At 45.7% G+C, this 20,691-nt stretch overlaps 1 protein-coding gene across 2 annotated transcripts in view; it reads left to right on the top strand.

Annotated features, from left to right (window-relative positions):
- The window catches only part of SFT2D1 (SFT2 domain containing 1), a 46,266-nt gene that overhangs the window by 17,322 nt on the left and 8,253 nt on the right, over nt 1-20,691 (top strand). For both annotated transcript variants that reach the window (XM_073337896.1, XM_073337897.1), the window contains 3 exons: nt 1,391-1,477; nt 7,241-7,323; nt 15,533-15,614. In XM_073337896.1, coding sequence (XP_073193997.1) covers nt 1,391-1,477; nt 7,241-7,323; nt 15,533-15,614 — 252 coding nt within the window. The remainder of the gene's footprint in view (nt 1-1,390; nt 1,478-7,240; nt 7,324-15,532; nt 15,615-20,691) is intronic.

The following is a 20,691-nucleotide window of genomic DNA, read 5'->3' as shown; positions in this document are numbered from 1 at the left end:
AGATTTACAATCTGCTGAACATTGTTCTTGAAGAATCTAGGCAGGAAATGGGTCATCCATGTAATACAGAATGTGAAATCGGTCAAGTCAAATCACTATAAAGTATCATAATGTCTGTTTGAAAGTATGTACAAAACTGAAAGTGTCATAAAATGAGAGGCAAAGCTTGAAGGTATGATTTAGCATATGCTAAATCAACTCCTTTATAGTCAACTTAAGTAAATTGGAGCTAGGATTTAGTTTGTAGACTATTTGACCATGGTGCAGTTGAGTATAAATTTAAACTCACTGACTGTGCTCAAGGCAAATTATCCTATGTTGTGCTTCTTGGTTGCCAAACTTGAAGCACTAATGGAAATGGAGATTACTGCTTGCGATGTGGCACTCCCTGATTAGTCAATGTATAGAACTCTCAGGTGCGTTTTTAGACCCTCCAGCTATAATGAACAAAATCAAGAAGAGCTAGACTTGCTGTTCCGCAACATGTGGTGCTTTGAAGTCATTCTTCCCATCACTAGAGTGAATTTGAGGTTCATCCCTAACCGGTCTCTTGATACATTTTATTTGCAAAGTCTGTAACCAAGACCACCTAAACTACGTATTGCATACAGTAGTGTGTTTAAAAACAATTCCCTTGTTTTAAAGGGATAGTTATAGGAAGGTATGCAGAAAATACCTGAAGTTATGCAGGTTAATAATTTCATTTGTTTTAATTTTGGGAGTGGTTTCTCAGCAAACGAACTGGACTGTGTCAAATTTTGTTATACTTCTTCAATTACTTAAATATCTTAATTTTCAGTTTGGCACACATTCCATTTTGCTGTTCTGTTTCTGTAGCAGCAAAATGTGACTGCCTTGTTTGTTTGATAACAAAAATGGTAGCTTTGTTAAAGGGATGTACAAAGCTGTATGTTTAGAATGTCCACTAGAAAACTTGTATAAGATCATTCATTCTTTCTCTTCCATATAGTATAAAGGAGGAAATTAGTTGACAGCTGCTAAACACATGTTGCTCACTAGAGTGAACTTGTGCAGAAAATGGTCTCAATAGTTTGGCATGACATGATTTAGTTGTAACAGTTTGGTGATGGGTAGGTCTGTTTATCTGTGTGGGCAACATTTATTTTTGAATGTCATGGTATGCATATAATTTTAAAGTGGAGTAAAATAACCTGTCTAATCAAATTGCTAATGACATCTTTAAATTGGAACAAATTAAGCATGTGAGATTTCTTAGGCAAGCAAGGTAAAAAGTAAGTACTTGTTGCAGGTTGAGAAATCAAGATGAAGATACTTATTATTAAAGCTCATTAAATGCAAAAGAAGTATTTGAGTTTTAGGTGCTGTCCAAAATATACTGTTCTAATCTTCGACTTTCTTTTCCCCCAAGGTCCTTGATGCCTCAACGCTTAGTTTCGGTACTCGAGTGAAATGGTTTGCCATATGTTTTGCAACTGGCATTTTCTGTTCTGTTCTTGTAAGTGAATTTTTTTTCTACCTTTTATGAAGTTGCTATGGTAGAATCTTGCTAATCTTCATTCTCTGGGCCTGATCTTGTGGGGTGCTGAGCATCCTCTTCCTATTGTTTCAATTGGAATAAAGGGGATTCAATTCCTTGCTGGATCTGATACTTTATAATCCACACTATTGGTAGTCTTCCCCTATTTACAGTAAATGGTCTAGTGACATCTCTTATTAAAAGGATTAAATATTGACAAAATTTCCTAGTACATGATGTAGTATTTTAAATTAAAACGAACTTAGAGTAACCAAAATAGTTGAGCAAAACTTTTTTTTGTCCACTTGCTAATTCACAAAGTTCAGTAACTTGCAATTGATCTCCCAGTTGTTGGTGTAATTAATGAAATTTTCCTAGATAATGTGTATTGTTGAAATGACTGAAAATAGTTTATACCACTAAATTTGAATTAAGCTATATCCCATGACCTAGGGAGGACAGGTGGTGGTGGGAGGAGGTAGTGGGAGGGGATGCTTTGAGAGACAGGCAAACTGGGGCAATAACTTTTGAAGCAAAAACCTGTGATATACCTCACAATTTTTTGTTCATCAAACATAACATTTTCAGAAGAAACAACGAGGAGTCCTTGTGGCACCTTAGAGACTAATAAATTTATCTGTGCACAATCTTTTGTGGGCTAAAACCCACTTCATCAGATGCATGGAGTGAAAAATACAGTAAGGGGTGTGTGTGTGTGTATACACACAGCACATGAAAAGATGGAAGTTGCCTTACCAAGTTGGAGGTCAGTGTTAACGAGACCAATTCAGTTAAGGTGGAAGTGGCCTATTCTCAACAGTTGACAAGAAGGGGTGAATATCAGAGGGAAAATTACTTTTGTAGTGCTAACGAGGCCAATGCGATCAAGCTGGACATTGCCCATTCCCAACAGTTGACAAGTGTGAATATCAGCAGAGGGAAAATTACTTTTTGTAGTGACTCATCCACTCCCAGTCTTTATTCAGGCCTAATTTGATGGTGTCCAGTTTGCAAATTAATTCCAGTTCTGCAGTTTCTCGTTGGAAGTCTGTTTTTGAAATTTTTTTTGTTGAAGAATTGCCACTTTTAATTGCCACATTCCACACAAAGATGGACTACAAGCCGTCAGGAACAGTATCCCCGATAATGTCATGGCAAACCTGGTGGCTGGACTTTGTCCTCACCCACAACTGTTTCAGATTTGGGGACAATGTACCTTTGAGGGGTGCAGGAGGGGGCTCAGGACAGGGGTTGGGGTGCAGGAGGGATTCAGAGGGCAGGCTCCAGGGTGGCAGCGGTGCGCAGCAGGGCTAAAGCCGGCTCCCTGCTTGCCCTGGCCCCGTGCTGCTCCTGGAAGCAGCCAGCACCACGTCCCTGGGGGTGGGCAGAGGGCTCTGCGCGGTGCTCTTGCCTGCAGGTACCTCCCCTGATGCTCCCATTGGCCGCAGTTCCCTGTTCCCGGCCAATGAGAGCTTCAGGGGTCAGTGCCTGCAGGCGAGGGCAGCGCACGGAGCCCTCTGCCGTCCACATCCCCGGGGGCGACAGGGACATGGTGCTGGCTGTTTCTGGGAGCGCCACGGGGCCCCAGGGGTGGCAGTCCTGCAAACCGGATCCAAAGCCTGACTGGCCTCATCTGGCCCATGGGCCGTAGTTTGCCCACCCCTGCTCTAAGGTGTCACATGGACTGCTCGTGTTTTTTTTTTGCTGATACAGACTAACACAGCTAACGCTCTGAAACCATTTTCAGAAGAGATGGCTAGTTCTGCTTGCCCAACTTAAGACACCTTTGTCTTGACTTCCAGTGGTGCAGAGCATCTGACTCCTGTTGACTTCACCTAGCATTGTTGCTCAGCATTTCTGAATTTAAGCCAAAGATATCTCAAGTTGGGCACCCAAAATCAGTGGTCATTTTTGAAAAATCAGCTGCACAGTTCCAAACTGTGTACCAAACAACCACATTTAGAACAGTAATTTTTGGGAGTATTTACACCTTTGTTTAAACCATCCATTTAATGTGTAAATCTCTCCACCCATTATGTGTAGAGTAGTAAAGTTCTTGTGAGTGTTGGTGCATAGTTGTGACATCACCCAAAAAGCACAACTGATCAGTTGGAATGTAGGTTGGAAGAACTGTTTGCAAAGCAGTGTGGTTTAAGTTACTATTTTTTGATGGAGTATAGATCCAATATTGATATAACATGACTTCCAACCACAAAGGATAGAAACACTTTTCAGGCAAAGGACTTATTAAATTTCTTCTCTACAATGAAAATCAAGTAAATAAGTCTTATTCTCTCTATCAGAGTCTTAATAAAGTATGAAACACAAAGATAACTTAGCAGAAGTGACCTTTCATATTAAGAAATGAAGCAGGCATAGTTTATTCCCCTCTACAGTATGTGACAATGGGAATAAAACCTTCCTTGTCAGATGCTTTAGACTTGCCATGTGATCTCTATCTCCCAAGAGTGAATGCCTATAGTGTGGGCTCTATTTTATTGGCCATAACGTAAAATGGTAACTTATTTATCTTATTTAATTTGACCCTTTTTCACATTAAAGGCACATTCAAGCACATGGCAGAGCAGCTTTCACTGTCACTTTAGAATACATATTTTCTTTGGTGTTAAGTAGAGACATATGGAGACACATCTCTGTCCTGGGAAAATGCAAGTGATGCTAGTTTGATGACTTACGCGATTTCTATATGATTTTGAATGATGCGGCGCAACCTGTGGTCTTTAGGAAGTAGAAATAGCTGTAAGCTGAAATATGTCAAACTTTTATCCAGGAAATAACACTTAGAACAGTTAGCTGAACATAGCCACTAATTCTACATGTGCCTGTGACTGAGCTGTTTGGTGCGGGAGGGGTAGTGGAGGGGCATCTCCTATTTCAATTCAGACCCTGTGGGGAAGGCATCTTGTAGAGTACTTGAAGCAGATGTGATACAAGACAAAGGGCTTGTCTACACTTACATTGGCTTGTCTACACTTACATTTTATAGCGCTGTAACTTGTTAGCTCAGGGGGGTAAAAAATCACCCCCCTGAGCACAGCAAGTCAGAGCGCTTTAAAGCGCTAGTGTAGACAGGCTCTGAGCGCTGGGAGCCAATCCCCTTGTAGAGATGGATTACCAGGAGTGCTGGGAGAGCGCTCTCCCAGGGTTTGCCTGCGACCCCACTCGCACTTCAAAGCACTGCCGCGGGAGCGTTTCCATGACAGCGCTTGGAAGTTTCCGGTGTAGCCATGCCCTAAGTAGTAGTGAAGTAATTTACATTTTTTTTAAAATGTTACTTGCTAGTAATAATAGTTCCTGCCCTGTCTTTCATGGAAGGCAAGCAAGAACGGGACACAGAGAACTGGTAGAGGAATGCAAAGGGAACCAAATATTCAGAGAGGTGGCAATATGCTACTGTAGTGATCAGTACTGCTATCAGTGTACAAAATAATCATTCAATCTGAATTATCTGGGACGCTGATGCTAGGCTCAAATTCACTTGGATTACTGCTAAAAAGTAGGGCTGTCGAGCAATTTAAAATTAATAGTGATCGCGTGATTAAATTGCAATCAGTTGCATAATTTTTTTAATCACATTGTTAAACAATATTAGAATACCATTTATTTAAATATTTGGGGGGTTTTCTATATTTTCGAATATAGGGTCATGGCTGGGGGCTCTGGGATTCATCCCTCTTGGGGCTTTGGGGCACAGGGCTTCAGGTTGGCATGGGCTGCTTCAGCCCCAGCTGCCTGGGAAGCCATGGGCTAGTGTTTCAGCCCCCCACTATTGATGTCTCCTGCCCCACCCTCAGGTATGCAAACAACACATTAATTTTTTAATACATGTTAATTTTGCTTTCAGTTAGTCGCAGTGTTAACTGTGATTGACAGCCCTAATAAAAATTGAGTCCATTGGCTGGTTTTGCCTCTCCAGGTGTGAAGCTGGTTGTACAAAGCAATTTGATGTGCTTTGAAGATTCATGTAGGTTCCCCACAATTCCATTGTCCCCTTTCCTCTGTTCTGTATTTCCGTCCCTGACTGCTATTAGCAGATTCCTCCAAGAGCTGGAGATTGGACGCTAGATGAGCTGGGCTCTGAGTTACTACAGAGAATTCTTTCCTAGGTGTCTGGCTGGTGGATCTGCTTGATTACCATATTTAGGGTAAGGAGGGAATTTTCTCCCATGTCAGATTGGCAGACGCTGCAAGTTTTTCACCTTTCTCTGCAGTGTAGGGCACAGGTCACTTGCTGGTTTGAGTTAGAGTAAATGGTGGATACTCTGTAACGTAGTCTTTAACTCAAGGTTTGAGAACTTCAGTAACTCAGCCAGAGGTTATGGGCCTACTGCAGAAGTGGGTGGGTGAGGTTCTGTGGCCTGCAATGTGCTGGAGGTCAGATGAGATTATCGTGATGGTGCCTTCTGGCCTTAAAGTTTGTGAGGCTGTTTGGGAACATCGTGAATGAAGTAGGTGGACTGCAGTGTCTCTATATATGAATGATGCCTAGCTTTACATTGCTCTTTTTGCAGGTCTGGTTGGTGCAGACAAATGACTTATCCAGGATCTAACCTTTATTAGGGCTTGGCTAAGAGCTAGCTGGCTGAGGTTTAACCCAGATAAGAGTGAGATGAGCTTGGAGAAAGTCTCAGCTGCTGGGATAACTGGCAGTCTGTTCCATTTAGAGAATGCCTTCTGCTTTGTCATATTCACATCCTGGTAGTCTTAAAGTATTCCTGGCCACTTCTGGATGATCAAGTAGCAGAGGCCCTGTGTTGCTTTTTTTATCTGGGCGTGGCACAGTTTTATCTGGACCTAGCCACAGTCATCCACTCCTTTGTCATTTAGAGAGCTGCACTTGGGTCTTCACTGTAAGATCACTCAAACCGTATTTGATGCAAAATGTCGCTGCTTGCTTAAATGGTACTTTTTATATGGAACACTATACTTGTGCTCTAGTCTACATTGTCCTCCTTTTGGTTTGATTTAAGGTATTGGTTTTTTCTGAAAAAAAACGCTAAGTGGGTTGGCGTCTCGTTACCTTTAGAATCTGCCTCTCTTCCGTGTTAGTTATGGCAGTTCTGATCTGCAGAGGGGTTTGAATTATCAACCCCCTGGTTTAAACAACAAGGCTGATAGCGAGGTGCTTGATTCAGACGTCTCCTCCCCTGTCCATGCACATGCTTGGTGTGCCAGCTGAAGTTTGACAACTCAGACTTTTTTTTGTTATGATTGGAGTGTGAGTGGGAGAAGTGATGGACTTCCTTTGTAGTGGGTTTGGAGGGACTGTGGATATTAGTTCGCTATAACTTCATGGATGTCTTCCTTTCATATAATGAACAGGAGCTTCTAACTTGGAATTATGGGTTTTAAAGAAACTGAAAGTCTGTCTGTATAATAACCTAAAAAGTAAACATCTATACAATTACTACTAAAAGTACCTGTGAAATAGGCCTCTTATACAAATGTTGACTATAGTAATATTGATAGGATTTATTTTCACACCTCTGCAATAACATTAGGGAGACTCTGTTAAATACATTAAATCATTGCATCTCACTTGCCAGTAGAGGGAGGTATTAATCTGCTGGATGGTTAGTGCAGTCTCTGAATACAGTGTAGGACTAGTGTAGGTCATGGTGACTTTCTTGTGATTTAAATTTTATGGTTTACATTTATTTTCAGACACTAAACTGTATGGACTATCAATTGAAAGTATGAAAATATCTTTTTCTTGTGCAGGGGACAGCATTTTTATGGCTTCCCTCGGGGCTGAAACTTTTTGCAGTGTTCTACACCATAGGAAATATTGCTGCATTAGCCAGGTATGCATTATTTTCCTAGTTATTACTAATAAGTTCTACCATTTTGGAATCTGAATTTCTACCTGCAAACTTGTGTGTAACATTAATATTAAAATGTGAAGAACAATGCTGTTTATAATTTCAGGTCATATGTACCTTGCACTTTACATGTTCATGTTACTAATACACTAATTACAATGGGAATATACCAGTTACTTATTTCCCTCATTCTTCTACACAATTATATTGTGGTTTTTATGATCACTTCATAAATACATCTTGATTTCTACTTACTTTGGCTGGCAGGTTGTAGACTATAGGTTTTAGACTTCTGTATGCTTCTGTATGCCGCCATCTCACACCCAATTTCAGTAATTAATCACTAATGTAGGCGTCTCAATATGGGCATCTTATGATAGGAAACATCTTGCTTTCAACCAGAGCTCCTTTCATCTTATTTTTTAACGGAAAACGAGTCTGGGAGACCCTAAAAATGAGTCCATGAAAAATCTTGGCTTAGAATAAGACCAGGTATGGTCTCTTAAAAATTGTTTAACTTTAAAATTTAAAACTCTACTGTATTTTATCTATTTCCACTACTCCTTCCGGCAGGCAGATGCCTTGCCATGCTGCTGATACTCTGGCTTTTGAGGCTGTGCTCTCAGGAAAAAGAATAGCAAACTTAACTTTCTGTTGCTGCTGCTAAACTACAAAAGAGGCCTTGTAAAGTTGTGCTGAATTCATTCTCCTATATCGGGGTGGGCATACTTTTTGGCCTGAAGACCACATCTGGGTATGGAAATTGCATGCAGGGCCATGAATTTTGGGCTGGGGCAGGAGGTTGGGATGCAGGAGGGAGGGAATGCAGGGTGTGGAAGGGGGTGCAGTGTGCAGGAAGGGGTTCAGGGCAAGGGGTTGGGGTGCAGGAGGGGTGCAATGGGGGGCTGGGGTGTGGCAGGGGACTCAGGACAGGGGGTTGGGGTGCGGGGTGTTGCAAGGGGCTCAGGGAAGGGGCTTGGGGTGCAGGAGGGGTTCAGGGTGTGGGCTCCGGCCCAGCGCCGCTTACCTGGAGCAGCTACTGGGGTGGCAGCAGTGTGCAGCAGGGCTAGGACAGGCTCCCTGCGTGCTCTGGCCCCACGCCACTCTCGGAAGCAGACGGCACCACGTCCCTGTGGCCCCTGGGGAGAGGGCTCTGCGCACTGCCCTCGCCTGTGGGTACCTCCCCCGAAGCTCCCATTGGCCATGGTTCCCCGTTCCTGGCCAATGGGAGCTGCGGGGGGCGGTGCCTGCAGGCGATGGCAGCGCACGGAGCCCTCTGACCCCCTCCCCTCCCCCTCGGCCCCCCAAGGGCTGCAGGGACGTGGTGCCAGCCACTTCCAACAGTGGCGTGGGGCCATGGGAGTGGCAATCCCGTGGGCTGTATCCAAAGCCCTGAGGGGCCAGTTGCAGCCTGTGGGCCGTAGTTTGCCCACCCCAATCTAATTTGTCCTTCATGTCAAACAGGTGGGTATAATGGACACAGGAACCTCAAAATAGTAGTTTGCCCGCCCCTGTTCTATATGTTTCACCAGGGTGAAGTGCCAAACTCTATGAACATGAATTGTGAGTCCATAAAGTTCTTTCTCAGTCCTGGTCCTCCATCCCCACTTTCACCTGAGTGTTTGTGTAAAGGATTAGCTTAGGGCTTTTGAAGTTTTTTGCTTTTACAAACCCTGTGCATAGCGCCAAAAAACCCTGTCAACATTTTCTTATATTTTGATGTACATAAAATCTTGGGTCCTGTTTGGAGCTCTTTCCCAGAAAGGATCATAGTTGGGGCTGCTTGTTGAGAACACTGCCCCTTTGCCTCCTGTGTCAATTGTCTGAACTTCAGTGTCATCAGCTGCGTCATCCCTTAAAGTGTAGCTGCCTTGAAAGGTTATGCCATTTGAAGTAGTAGCCAGGTTGCAAGCCTGTGGGTTTTGCAGAGTAGGATTTTGAATTTGCACCTAAAGCAAATGGGGAGCCAGAGTTTGTGAAGCATGATGTTGCGTTTGCCTTTGACTTCTAGGCTCACTACTGTGTGCTGCCACCATCTTCATCCCTCTTGTGTCAGTTGTCCTCTTCGGGTAGAGCTGTAGTAGTTTAACCTGAAAGAGACAAAAGCATGTTGCAGTGCTATCTGATAGGAAAGGGTCCAAATGGTTGTGGAAGGTGAAAGAATGCATTACTCCCTATTATGGCAATTTGTGTCCAGACATAGGGATGAGTACATGACTCTGAAGCATGTTATCCCCTTCGTGCAATCTAATGCCTTTATCTGAGGTTGATGACAGTGTTGGAAAATGTTACTGTTTTTCACTCCCTTCTCCTTCTGCTAAGATCACTTCAGTCTTTTCTGAGTTGAGCTTCGACTGACTTCTTCCAAGCATTAAGATATGCTGGTAATGGCAGAGGCTGCATTGATGACAAAGGAGGTGTATATTTGTTTCATCTGCATATTGGTGACGCACAAGTCTGCAGCATCTTACAGCCTCTCTGTGGCCTTTTATAGAGGGGTGTGAGGAAGAACTAAGTCTTGTGGGACACCATATGGTAGGGGTCAGGGTGATTAAGAGTAAGTGTCCTCTCTTCATACCTTTTTTAGATCAGAGGTGGGCAAACTACAGCCCACGGGCCACATCCAGCCCGCGGGACCGTCCTGCCCGGCCCCTGAGCTCCTGGCCGGGAAGGCTAGCTTCCTGCCTCTCCCCTGCTGTCCCTCCTCCCCCACAGCCATGCTGCTGTGTAGGCAGCGCTCTGGGCGGCAGGGCTGCATGCTCCTGCAGGGCAGAGTGGCAGCGTGTGTAGCTCTGGCCAGGCGGTGCGGCTCCCAGATATGCTGTTCTGAGCAGCATGGTAAGGAGGTCAGGGGGCTGGATAAGGGGCGGGGGTCCCGGGGGGCTGTCACGGGACAGGGAGCAGGGCGTGGTTGAATAGGGCGGAGGTTCTGGGGGGGTGGAGGGGTGCTAAATGGGGGTGAGCTCCCAGGGGGCCAGTTAGGCACAGGGGTCCCGGGAAGGGGTGGTCAGGGGACAAGGAGTGGGGGGGGTTGGATGGGTCAGGGGTTCTGAGGGGGGCAGTCAGGGGGCAGGAAGTGGGAGGGAGCAGATGGGGGGCAGGGGCCAGGCTGTTTGGGGAGGCACAGCCTTCCCTACCCGGCCCTCCATACAGTTTTGTACCCCGATATGGCCCTCAGGCCAAAAAGTTTGCCCACCCCTGTTTTAGACTAATACCTAATGTGTTACCTATATTTCCCAGGACTCTTACATAGGCAGAAGGGGTTGTCATGTCCTTCCTTATCTCCTGCTTCAGGAGGCAGTGATTGACAGCACGCAAAAGGCAGGGGTTGTGTGAAGGACACTGGATCTGAGTGGGAACCCTTGTGTTCTGAATGTGCCTACTCCTTCAGAGCTCCCCTGAAGAGCAGTTAAAGTTAATATTCCTGTGCTGAGTACACTGCACTACGCCTACTTGGGATGCCCCTACCCCCAGCAGCAGGAGTTTGGGTGTGGGGGGACTCAGGACCTGGGTCCGCTGCTTACCGGCGTTGGGGCTCCTCTCCCTCAGCTCCCCTAGCTCCACATGCCGCCTCTGCTGGCGGCCAGGCACTGCCCCTGCAGCTCCCATTGGCCATGGTTCCCAGCCAATGGGAGCTGCAGAACCGGGGCTTAGGGAGGAGCAGAGGCAGCGTAGGGAGCAGCTGGACCTAGGGCCGCAGCTTCCCAGGAGCTGCCCAAGCCCCGCCAACCTTGCCCCAGCACCCGTGGCCCCCCTGGCCACATACCCCTTCCCAGCACCTGCAGTGCCCCTTGAGCATCTTCCTCTCTCCCCTCCTCCCCCCCAGTTTTAGTCACGGGTCTTTTTAGTAAAAAAAAAAAGTCATGGACAGGTCACGGACCTATGAATTTTTGTTTACTGCCCGTGACCTGTCCATGACTTTTTTTTTTTTTTTTTTTACTAAAAAGACTCGTGACTAAAACTTAGCATTAATTATGACTTCTTGTCCTCAGCAACAGATCAAGGCATCTGTCTGCAACAGAACTAATGGCAATGATATGTACACATGAGGTGTAGGGAGGTCAATATAAGATTGGTCTTGTACTCTAACTGTGTAATGATAAACATAAAAAAATGCAGAATAGTTACTCTAGTATTAACTATAGCCCTAATTAGCTAATGCACAAGCTGTCTTGTAGTGACATCAAGCTCATTATTATGCTCTTAAATCTAGGTATTGCAGCACAGATGACACATCTTATCACCCAGTGTTCTGAGACTTCTCAGTATACCCAAATCTTTCAGTAGAGTTCAGGCATTTACTGTATTGTTCCGGTTGTATTACTTCTAGCTACAGCTGTAATGCTTCACTTTTAAACTACATAAACAAAATTAATATGCAGAAGGGAGAAAAATCTCATTGAAACGGTTTTTCATTATTACCAAATCACGAATGTAATACTGCTCCCCTGAGATTTTGATCCCCATTTTAAATGCTTTTAAACCACTGTGTGCTATTTCTTCCAAACATTCAGAAGTATCATGAAATAAAACTATTTAGTAAGTAAATTATAAATAAACTTGGAGTGCTTAAAGCACAGAAGTGGGATTCAGGAGACATTGTAGTTCTGGTCCTGGCTCTCACTGACTTCATGCAACCTTGCTCAAGTCACTTAACTCCTCCTCTAAGACAATTTTCTTCCCCATCTGGCAATGCAGTGGAAGGCAGTAGTCATCCACTGTATCTCACATTACATTGTGAGATTAATGTTAAATAATTTGAGGTACTCTAAGGTGCTATAGAAATACAAACAGTGATTTTTTTTAAACAAAAAATGTTTTCATCCATCAGTTGATACTGAAAGAGATGAGCTAGACAAATTAACTGCAACTCTTAATAAAAGAGATCAGTTCTCTCCTTTTGTATAAGTTATACTAGGGGTCAGCAACCTATGGCTCGCTGCTACCTGCCGGGACCCCGGCAGGCAGCAGTGGGCCATTAAAAATCCTGCCTGCCCCAGCCCGCTCTTCTCCGTGCCCCTTCCCTCCCTCCCCCCCTCGTGGGGGCAGGGTGAAGAAGCTTGGTCCTGCTGGCTGCTACTGCAGGGCAGGCAAGGTCCCCCCTCCCCTGCCTCTTCCCCCAGTGTGCTGGGTTCCTGCCCCTCCTCCTCTCTCTCCCTGCTGAGATCAGCTGATGGAGGGGGAGAAGTGGAGCCGCAGTGCACTCGCTGCTCCGGGGAGGAGGCAGAGAAGAGGTGGGGACGGGGCCTTGGGGAAGGGGGTAGACTCAGGGCATATTCCCTCCAGCTCACTACCGTGAGACACTCTGGGCAGGGGGCTGGGAACATCCCCACGACCCTAGCCCACACCCTCAGCCCCCTGCCCTGACTCCTGCACCCCCCTCACACCCCAGCCTCCTGTCCTGACCCCTATACCCCCCACGACCCCAGCCTTTACTCCAGCACCTCCCACGTATACCCAGCCTGCCCACACCCTCCTCACACACACCCTGCACCCTGCCCTGACTCTAGCACCCCCCACATTCTTACTCCCACCCTGAGCACCAAACGGGAGCTCCTGCACCCCCCCCACATTCCTACCTGCACCTCTTGCACCAAATGGGAGCTGCCCAGGTAAGCACTCCACACCCAAACCTCCTGCTCCAACCCTGAGCCCCCTCCCTCATTCTAGCTCCTGGCCAGACCCTACACCCCAACCCCCAGCCTGCTCCTTCACCCCAGCCCTGTGCTCAGTGCACTCCCACCCTCAGCTCAGGGCAGAGAGAGAGGAAGAGAATGGGCTAGAACCAAGGAGAAGGTAGGTACCCACTCTATGTGCACAGGGCCAGGACCGCAGACCAGCAACAGGCTGAGCAGGGCCAGCAGCCGGCACCCTGGCTGGCAGGAGCCAATGGATGGAACCCCAGACCAGCAGCGGGCTGGCCCCGCTCAGCCCGCTGCCGGCCTGGGGTCCTGGCCGCTGGCCCCGCTCAGCCTGCTGCCGGCCTAGGTGAACGGAATCCCAGGCGGTCAGCGGGCTGAGCAGGCCAGCGGCGTAAGATCAGCATTTTAATTTAATTTTAAATGAAGCTTCTTAAACATTTTGAAAACCTTGTTTACGTTACATACGACAATAGTTTAGTTATATAATATATAGACTTATAGAGAGATCTTCTAAAAAACGTTAAAATGTATTACTGGTACGCGAAACTTTAAATTAAAGTGAATAAATGAAGAGTTAGCACACCACTTCTGAAAGGTTGCCGACCCCTGAGTTATGCTATCGATTCTATATATTAAAAATGCTGATGTTTCTTTCACATTGGATGTAGGTAAAACTGATTCTCCCCCCCTCTCCCCCCCACCTCGTGTACTTAATTTCTTGTGTCTCTTCCTACAGAAGAGGAAATATGGTTTGTCTCATTGCCTCAGAATATATTTTCAGTGCTCCAAATTAAATTAGCCATTTGTCTGCTGCTAACCCTCATGAGTAATACTAATTCCCTGTGAACCAAGATGAATGAATTCCAGGATTCCTTCATTTCTTTTAAAGAACACTGACAAATTAAAAATCTTATCTGTGCTCTTACTGCTCTCTTAAAGCAGTACCTTAGATTAAGAGGAAATTTGCTTGTCTTTTTCTCAGTTTACTCTGTATTTTTACTTTCTCTTTGTATGGCACTTTCACAGAGCAGAAAGGGTGAGAAACATTTAAAACATGGGGAAGATGTAATGCAAACTGTAAATTGGCAAGGGGGACGCAAGGGCACATGTAGTCTCAAGTTGCTTTAGACAATTTTACAAGGCTGTTTGGGGTTATATTTTTTAGTTACCATCTTGTGCTAAAATCTTCTTGCCTGTCATTCCAATAATCAACACGTTCAATCTACCTCTTTTCCCCCAAAACCCCATATTGGAAACACACTTACCTAGGACTTGATTCTCTTGCAGATGAGAAGGGCCCTTTCTTCCATCACGGTCCCTGGATTCATTCTCATATCTCTGGATATATGCTCACATGAGTCACCATGCCTGTTCCTCACAAATACCCCATGCTGTTTGCTTGCTAAATAACCTGGACTGTCTTAGACATCCAGAGTCACTCTCAGTTCTGACACCACTCAATTTGCCATTCACCCCCACCACATCAGTTCTCTTCCCACCAGTTCTTCAGGGTTTTTTTCCTTCTTTTATCTGCTCTTCTCTTTGCTCCAGTGAAATCTCAGTACATTCATGCAGTCTTCAGTACCTCTATTTCAGATCTCATGTCTTCTGTAGATAGAAGATACCTCACTACTTGTCCTGGCAACTCAACATACAAGTCCCATGACCTCATTTTTCCAGGGAGGGGTAGGGCATTCTTTTCTAACACCACTCTCGTTTAGGGAGGGGCTATTGGAGCAGATGAAATCTTTGGCCCCTCTCTGGAGTAGGATAAGGATCTTGGATATCTTGTTTCCTGCCTATATCTAGGAGGAGAAGGCTGAGTCCAGCTGCAGTGTGGCAGAACAGGATTATTCTGAGCCTGTTCTTTGCCAGACAACATGAGGAAGGAGCAGACCTGGCCTAAGGAGGAGGGGAACAGAAGAGCTGCTGACCTTCATTCCCTTTCAGTTAGGCACAGGGTAGTGTAAGGCTGGAGGATTCAGCAAGGGCTGCTGCAGGTGTTCCTCTACTTTATGCTTGATCTCAGCACCAGATTAAGAATGGAGTTCCCCTGCAGGTTTGACTGTGTAATAGCAGCAGATACTTTCACTGCCTGGCAGCTCAGTTGAGGCTTGAGGGGTTTTTTGCAACTGGTAGGGCCAGAAACTTTTTTTTTATTTTTAAATGAAAATCTAAGTTCTGTACAGGTTTGGCATTGGTCATACTCAACCTGACAAATCTTCCTACTTAAAATCCTTCAAGGTTTCCTCAATTCTGGTGAATTTCATTTTGAGACAGTCCTAGATTGACTAGACTTAAACTGGTGTCCCTATGATAAATCTAGGAATATTTTGGAAGGAAATGCGGAGCACATAGCAGATACACATGTAGGCTGATTCCCAGGACAAATGTATAAAGAGTATTAATCTTTGACCTGATCAGTTGCTGTTGTTGAAGGGTGATGCCTTTCTCTAGTTTAAATATTGGATAGCTCTATAAGTTACCTATATTGATTTCTTGCAAAGATTATTTGAATGTGCCTTACTGTTTCTTCCTTATTTCGTTAGTACGTGTTTCTTGATGGGGCCTGTGAAGCAGCTGAAAAAAATGTTTGAGCCAACAAGATTAATTGCTACAATTGTTATGCTGGTAAACTACATTTACTAATATTTTTAACTTTAAAATCTTACTGCATGGCGGGTGGGGAAGGAAGCAAATCTGAGGCTTTGGCCAGAAAAAGGTATTGCCTGGATGCACATTAAGTTTTTATTGGATTATTATGTGCTGGACTGGTAACACCATCTTTTAACATTGCGTGACATTTCTCATTATAAGAGTCTATTTTCAGTTGCTCATAAATTTTGCCAAACTTAAATCATTATGGCTGAAATTTTCCATGCCAGGTGTGAACCTCAGGCTGAAAACTTCACCTAAAACAGTTCAGCTGTTTGAGACTGAGGCTAGGAAAAATATGGTGTGGGGGTTTTTTGTTTTTGTTTTTTTGGGGTCTCCTGTTTTTTTAAAAAAACAGTATTTTTTTTCTTTCCTTTGAAAGTCTTTAGTGCCTGCATGTGCTGGAGTAGGTACCTGAAATTTTGGCAGGTTTCCTTTGTGTCAAGGTATGCTTTTTGCCATCCGTGTGAAAATACACCTGCCCCCAATTTGGCCTGGTTATAAACCTTTGAGAAATCTCACATTGCTTGTGGTCAGTGGAGACTTGCTAGAGCATCATTGCTAAATTCAGCCTGGGGCTGAGCAGAAATTTCTCTCATTTGTAGCTCTGAGCTACAGCAGTCCAGGCTGTGCAGGGCACTGGAACTAAGAGAAGAGAGCTGCTCCTGTGCTCTCAGTGCCCTCTGCTAGGCTCAGGAGGTATAGAGGAGGGAGCTCCCCAATATAATGCAAAGGGGATGAAAGCCACACTGCAAGGTGATGGGAAACATATCTGATGAGTCAGGATATAGGAGAACTGGGTCTGGCTGGGCAGAAAGACTGGGACAAGAAGCTGTGGTGGATCAGAGTGGGGGATGGACCTGGCAATGGCTAGGCAGGGAGACTGGAACTGGGATTGAAAAGCCAGGGTGGGGAAGAGACAGGACTGGGACAGGATGGAGGGGACTGGGCAGAAAGGGCTAAGCCTCCAGGGCCCAACTAGAGCACACTCCCTTCCAGCACCCGGAATGGAACTCGAGTCTTGAGTTTCACCATTCCTCTACTGTCAGCAAATATCTGTGAAACTCACTGGCAGTCTCATCTCTTCTCCCCCTCCCCCCCGCCCCCCTTTCAGTCTGCTGGTCCACATAGTGGATAACAACCCACCAGCACAAGTGGCAAACGTCTGTGTAGTAGAACTAAAGGTTCCAGTTCTGCTCATGACCCATATGGGTGTAAATATGATGTCACATGATAGAATTTTTTTCTGTTGGCTTTTTTAAAAAAACCAAGAAAGTATACACCCAAAACAGTTGCAAAGTCAAAAGTTAGGAAATGCCAGGATTAAAGTTGTCCATGTAACCTTAGATCAGGTTCCTAGCGCAGTGTTTCTCAAACTGTGGTCCACAGACCCCAGGGGACTCCAGGGGGTCCACAGGCCCCACTCAGAAACTCTTCCCCCTATCTCCCAGGCACGACTCCAGCATGCTGGGGAGCAGGCTTACCTCTCCTGGCTCTCTGCCACTCCCAGAAACGGCGGGCATGTCCCTGCAGCCCCTGGGGTGGGGTCAGGGGGTCTCCGCACACTGCCCCTGCACACAGGCGCTGCCCCTGCAGCTCCCATTGGCCCGGAACTTCGGCCAATGGGAGCTGCAGGGGCAGCGCCTGTGTGCAGGGGCAGCGTGCAGAGACCCCGTGCCCCTCCACCCACCTAAGAGCCGCAGCCAGAGGGATGTGCCAGTCACTTTTGGGAGCGTACCAAGGTAAGTGTCGCACCCCTCCTGCACCCAAACTCCCTCCCAGAAGCCACACCCCCCGCCCCAGCCTGATGAAAGTGAGTGAGGGTGGGAAAGAGGGAGTAATGGAGGGAGGGTGGAGTGAGCAGGGGCGGGGCCTTGGAGAAGGGGTAGGACAGGGGCAGGCCCCGGAAAGGGGGCGGGGCAATGGCTGAGCAGAGGGACTTGGGGGCGGGGGGTTCTCAAAAAAATTTTAAATCAAAATGGGGGTCCTCAGTTTGCTAAAGTTTGAGAACCACTGCCCTAGTGCACATGCACTATGCAGTCTTGAAGTACATGATCATACTATTTTTTTCCCTCTTGATCTCTGTCTCATTCATTGCACCAGGTGGACCTGCTCTGGGGCTGAAGCAATGTTGTGTAGAAAAAGATGCTGCTGTCTATAGGACCCATACTTTCTTTGTTGCAGCAGTTGGAAAGTGTGTAGTGAATGAGTCAGGAGATTGAAAGAAGGAAAAAGATGGCTTCATGGTTAAGGCAGTTGAATGCAGCCCTAGATAATTGGATTCTATTAGAGCTGATTGAGAACTTTGTCAATGATATTCTGATGGAAAATTCACTTTTTCTGCTATATCAAATTTTTCCAGGGGAAAATAGTTCCCAGCTGCTTGGCAGCCTGGGACACCTGTCTCCACGTGCTGTCTGGTTCCCTGCCTGGTGAGCTGCTAGGGCCTGGGCAGCTTGGGGAGCCTCAGACCTTTCAAAAAGGTCAAAATGAAATATAGTTTCAAAAAAGTTGAAGCAAAATATCAGAGTTCTCAGTCTGCAGGAAATTTCAGTTGTTACATTTTTAAATGTTTGGGATAGGGGAGGCTCCCCACTCCCAATGGAATGGGAATTCCAGTGTCTGGTCAGCTCTAGATTCTGACCCTGCCACAGAGTTCCTCTGTGATGCTGGGCTGATTGCTTAAAAAATAACCCTTTCACACGTGGGCACTAATTGAGTGTTCTCGGGGCCTGACTTAAAGCCCTAGGGTCTGAGTTTCAGAAGTGCTGAGCACTTCAGCTGAAGTCAGTGGCAACTATGTTTTGAACATAAAGTGCTATCTAATGCTAAGACTCTGGAAAAAACAGGTCCTAGGTGTCTCAAATTGGGCACCCAAAATTAGTGGATACTTTGGACCTTAATTTATCTGTGCCTCAGTTCCACAGCTGTAATATGGGGATAATACCCAATCATCTCACAAGGTTTTGTGAAAATCAATTCATTAGTATTTGTGAAGCACTCTGTATAATGATGAATGCCATAGAAAGGCCCATCAGGAGATTAATAATTCTGTCATCAGAGCAGAGTTAGAAAAGTACAGTAAATAAGGCCTGGGGCCACATACTGAACTATGAGGTTAAAACAAAATATTGCATACCTGCTCTTTTAAGTGAGCAAAATGCATTCTGTACACTGAATGAGGCAGATTTCCTATAGGGGGGAAAAGCATGTGATCATGTAATTAAAGACTGTCGTAATGCATATGCACACGGGCCAAATTAAGGCTGCACAGACCACCTTAATTCTGGAATTTCCTAACTTTTGAATGCTAGACTTCGCAACCTTAGTTATTTTAATATTTTTTTAATGTTCTTTATGTTGCAGTAGCTCTCAATGTGCTCTGCATTGTACATTTGCACAGGAAGATAGTCTTTTTGTCCCAAAGAATTTAAAATGGGACAAAAAAAGTGAGGAAAATGGAAGCATTGCAATCATCACCTTGACTACGTACACGTTATTTGTTCCATAGAGGCCACATAGGGCTTGTCTACATGAACACTTAATTTGCTGCAAGATGGGATACAAATCTACCCCACACTATTCTGCCACACACTAAGTGTCCATGTGGACCCTGTTGCCGTGCACTAGAAGTTCCCCCATGAACTTTAATCTATCCAGTTTTTAAACGGGAGTAGATTAAAATGCTTTAGGGAACTGTTAGTGCATGGCAGCATGGCTTACATGGATACTTAGTTTCAGAGTAACAGCCGTGTTAGTCTGTATTCGCAAAAAGAAAAGGAGTACTTGTGGCACCTTAGAGACTAACCAATTTATTTGAGCATGAGCTTTCGTGAGCTACAGCTCACTTCATCGGATGCATAAAGCTCAACAGGGTCTTCTTTCCCCGCTGATTCTGCCAAGCCCGTTCCCTTGGCTGTGGTTTCGCTAGATAGTAGGTAGGGACAGTGGGAATCTCGTTCATCCATTCATGCGTGTCACTAATTAGATGACGAGGCATTTGGCTATTTTACAAACCCACGCGGGTTTCTTTTTCGGGTTATTTGGGGTGTTCCTAACCCCGGGTGGCCCATCCAAGCCAGTTTGTCCTGTCCAGTGATCGCGGTCATGAATTATTATTTGATGTAATCATTACGAGATTCCCACATGTCGCCTGGGAGGTCCCTTCGGGCTTGGCTTCAGCAGGTTTGAGGTTCCTTACCTATACCTGCAAAGGTGTTGAGAATGTCCGTGGAGTACAGGAGAGCCCTACGGCTGAAGAGTTTTGCAGCTCTTCCTTGCGTGGACTCTGAGAGACCGAGGGCCGAGAGGACTTGCTTGTTGATTTTGGGCCACTTTCCTCTTGCACCCAGGGGAAGCCAAAAAACTTGACCTTAGTGGCTCCCGTGAGTTTTCTGACTTCGGTAGTCAGAGACGCATAGTGTCGGACTTTCTTGGCCGCCGCATCAGAGAAAGTTTTGTCCTTGTATTCGAAGCGAACTGTGACATCGACAACCAGGGCTGTTCCATCTTTGACAAAAACAAGATCTGGTTTTCGTAGTTCATTCTTGGCAGTGTGCAGGTGTGGTTCTTGATACGTAATCCACTTAAGTTTGCGGGCTTCTCTCGCGAGTATTCCGCATAACTTGTTGTGCCTGAGGATACGTGCACTTTGCACTGCCGGACATTGTCCCAGAATATGAGAAAGCGATTCATACGAGGCATTACAATGCCTGCATTGTACGTTGTGGTTGTTTTTGCCACGCCCTAGGTATTTCCTGGTGGGATACACATTCGCTCTCAGTTTTAGGGCCGTAAGGAATTGACGTTCGGAGAACCCAGGATGGTGTTTCAGCCAGTCATTGCTGATTGGGTCGTTTCCGAAATGAGAGACCCCACTGCCTTGGCATGGTAGGTTTTCCCAGTTGGAGAATTCCGCATCTCTCCAATTGCAAGGGTTTGGGTAGACCGCTTTGGGAGCTGGCCTCTCCCATTCGTTCAGTAACTCGAGGACGTGTTCTGGCAGCTTGTGGTCGACGACCACCGGATCTGTTATTGCAGGCATGGCCTTCTG

The sequence above is a fragment of the Lepidochelys kempii genome, chromosome 3, assembly GCF_965140285.1.
Source record: "Lepidochelys kempii isolate rLepKem1 chromosome 3, rLepKem1.hap1, whole genome shotgun sequence".
In the NCBI taxonomy this organism is placed as follows: domain Eukaryota; kingdom Metazoa; phylum Chordata; order Testudines; family Cheloniidae; genus Lepidochelys; species Lepidochelys kempii.
This window is presented reverse-complemented; position numbering and strand designations above follow the sequence as displayed.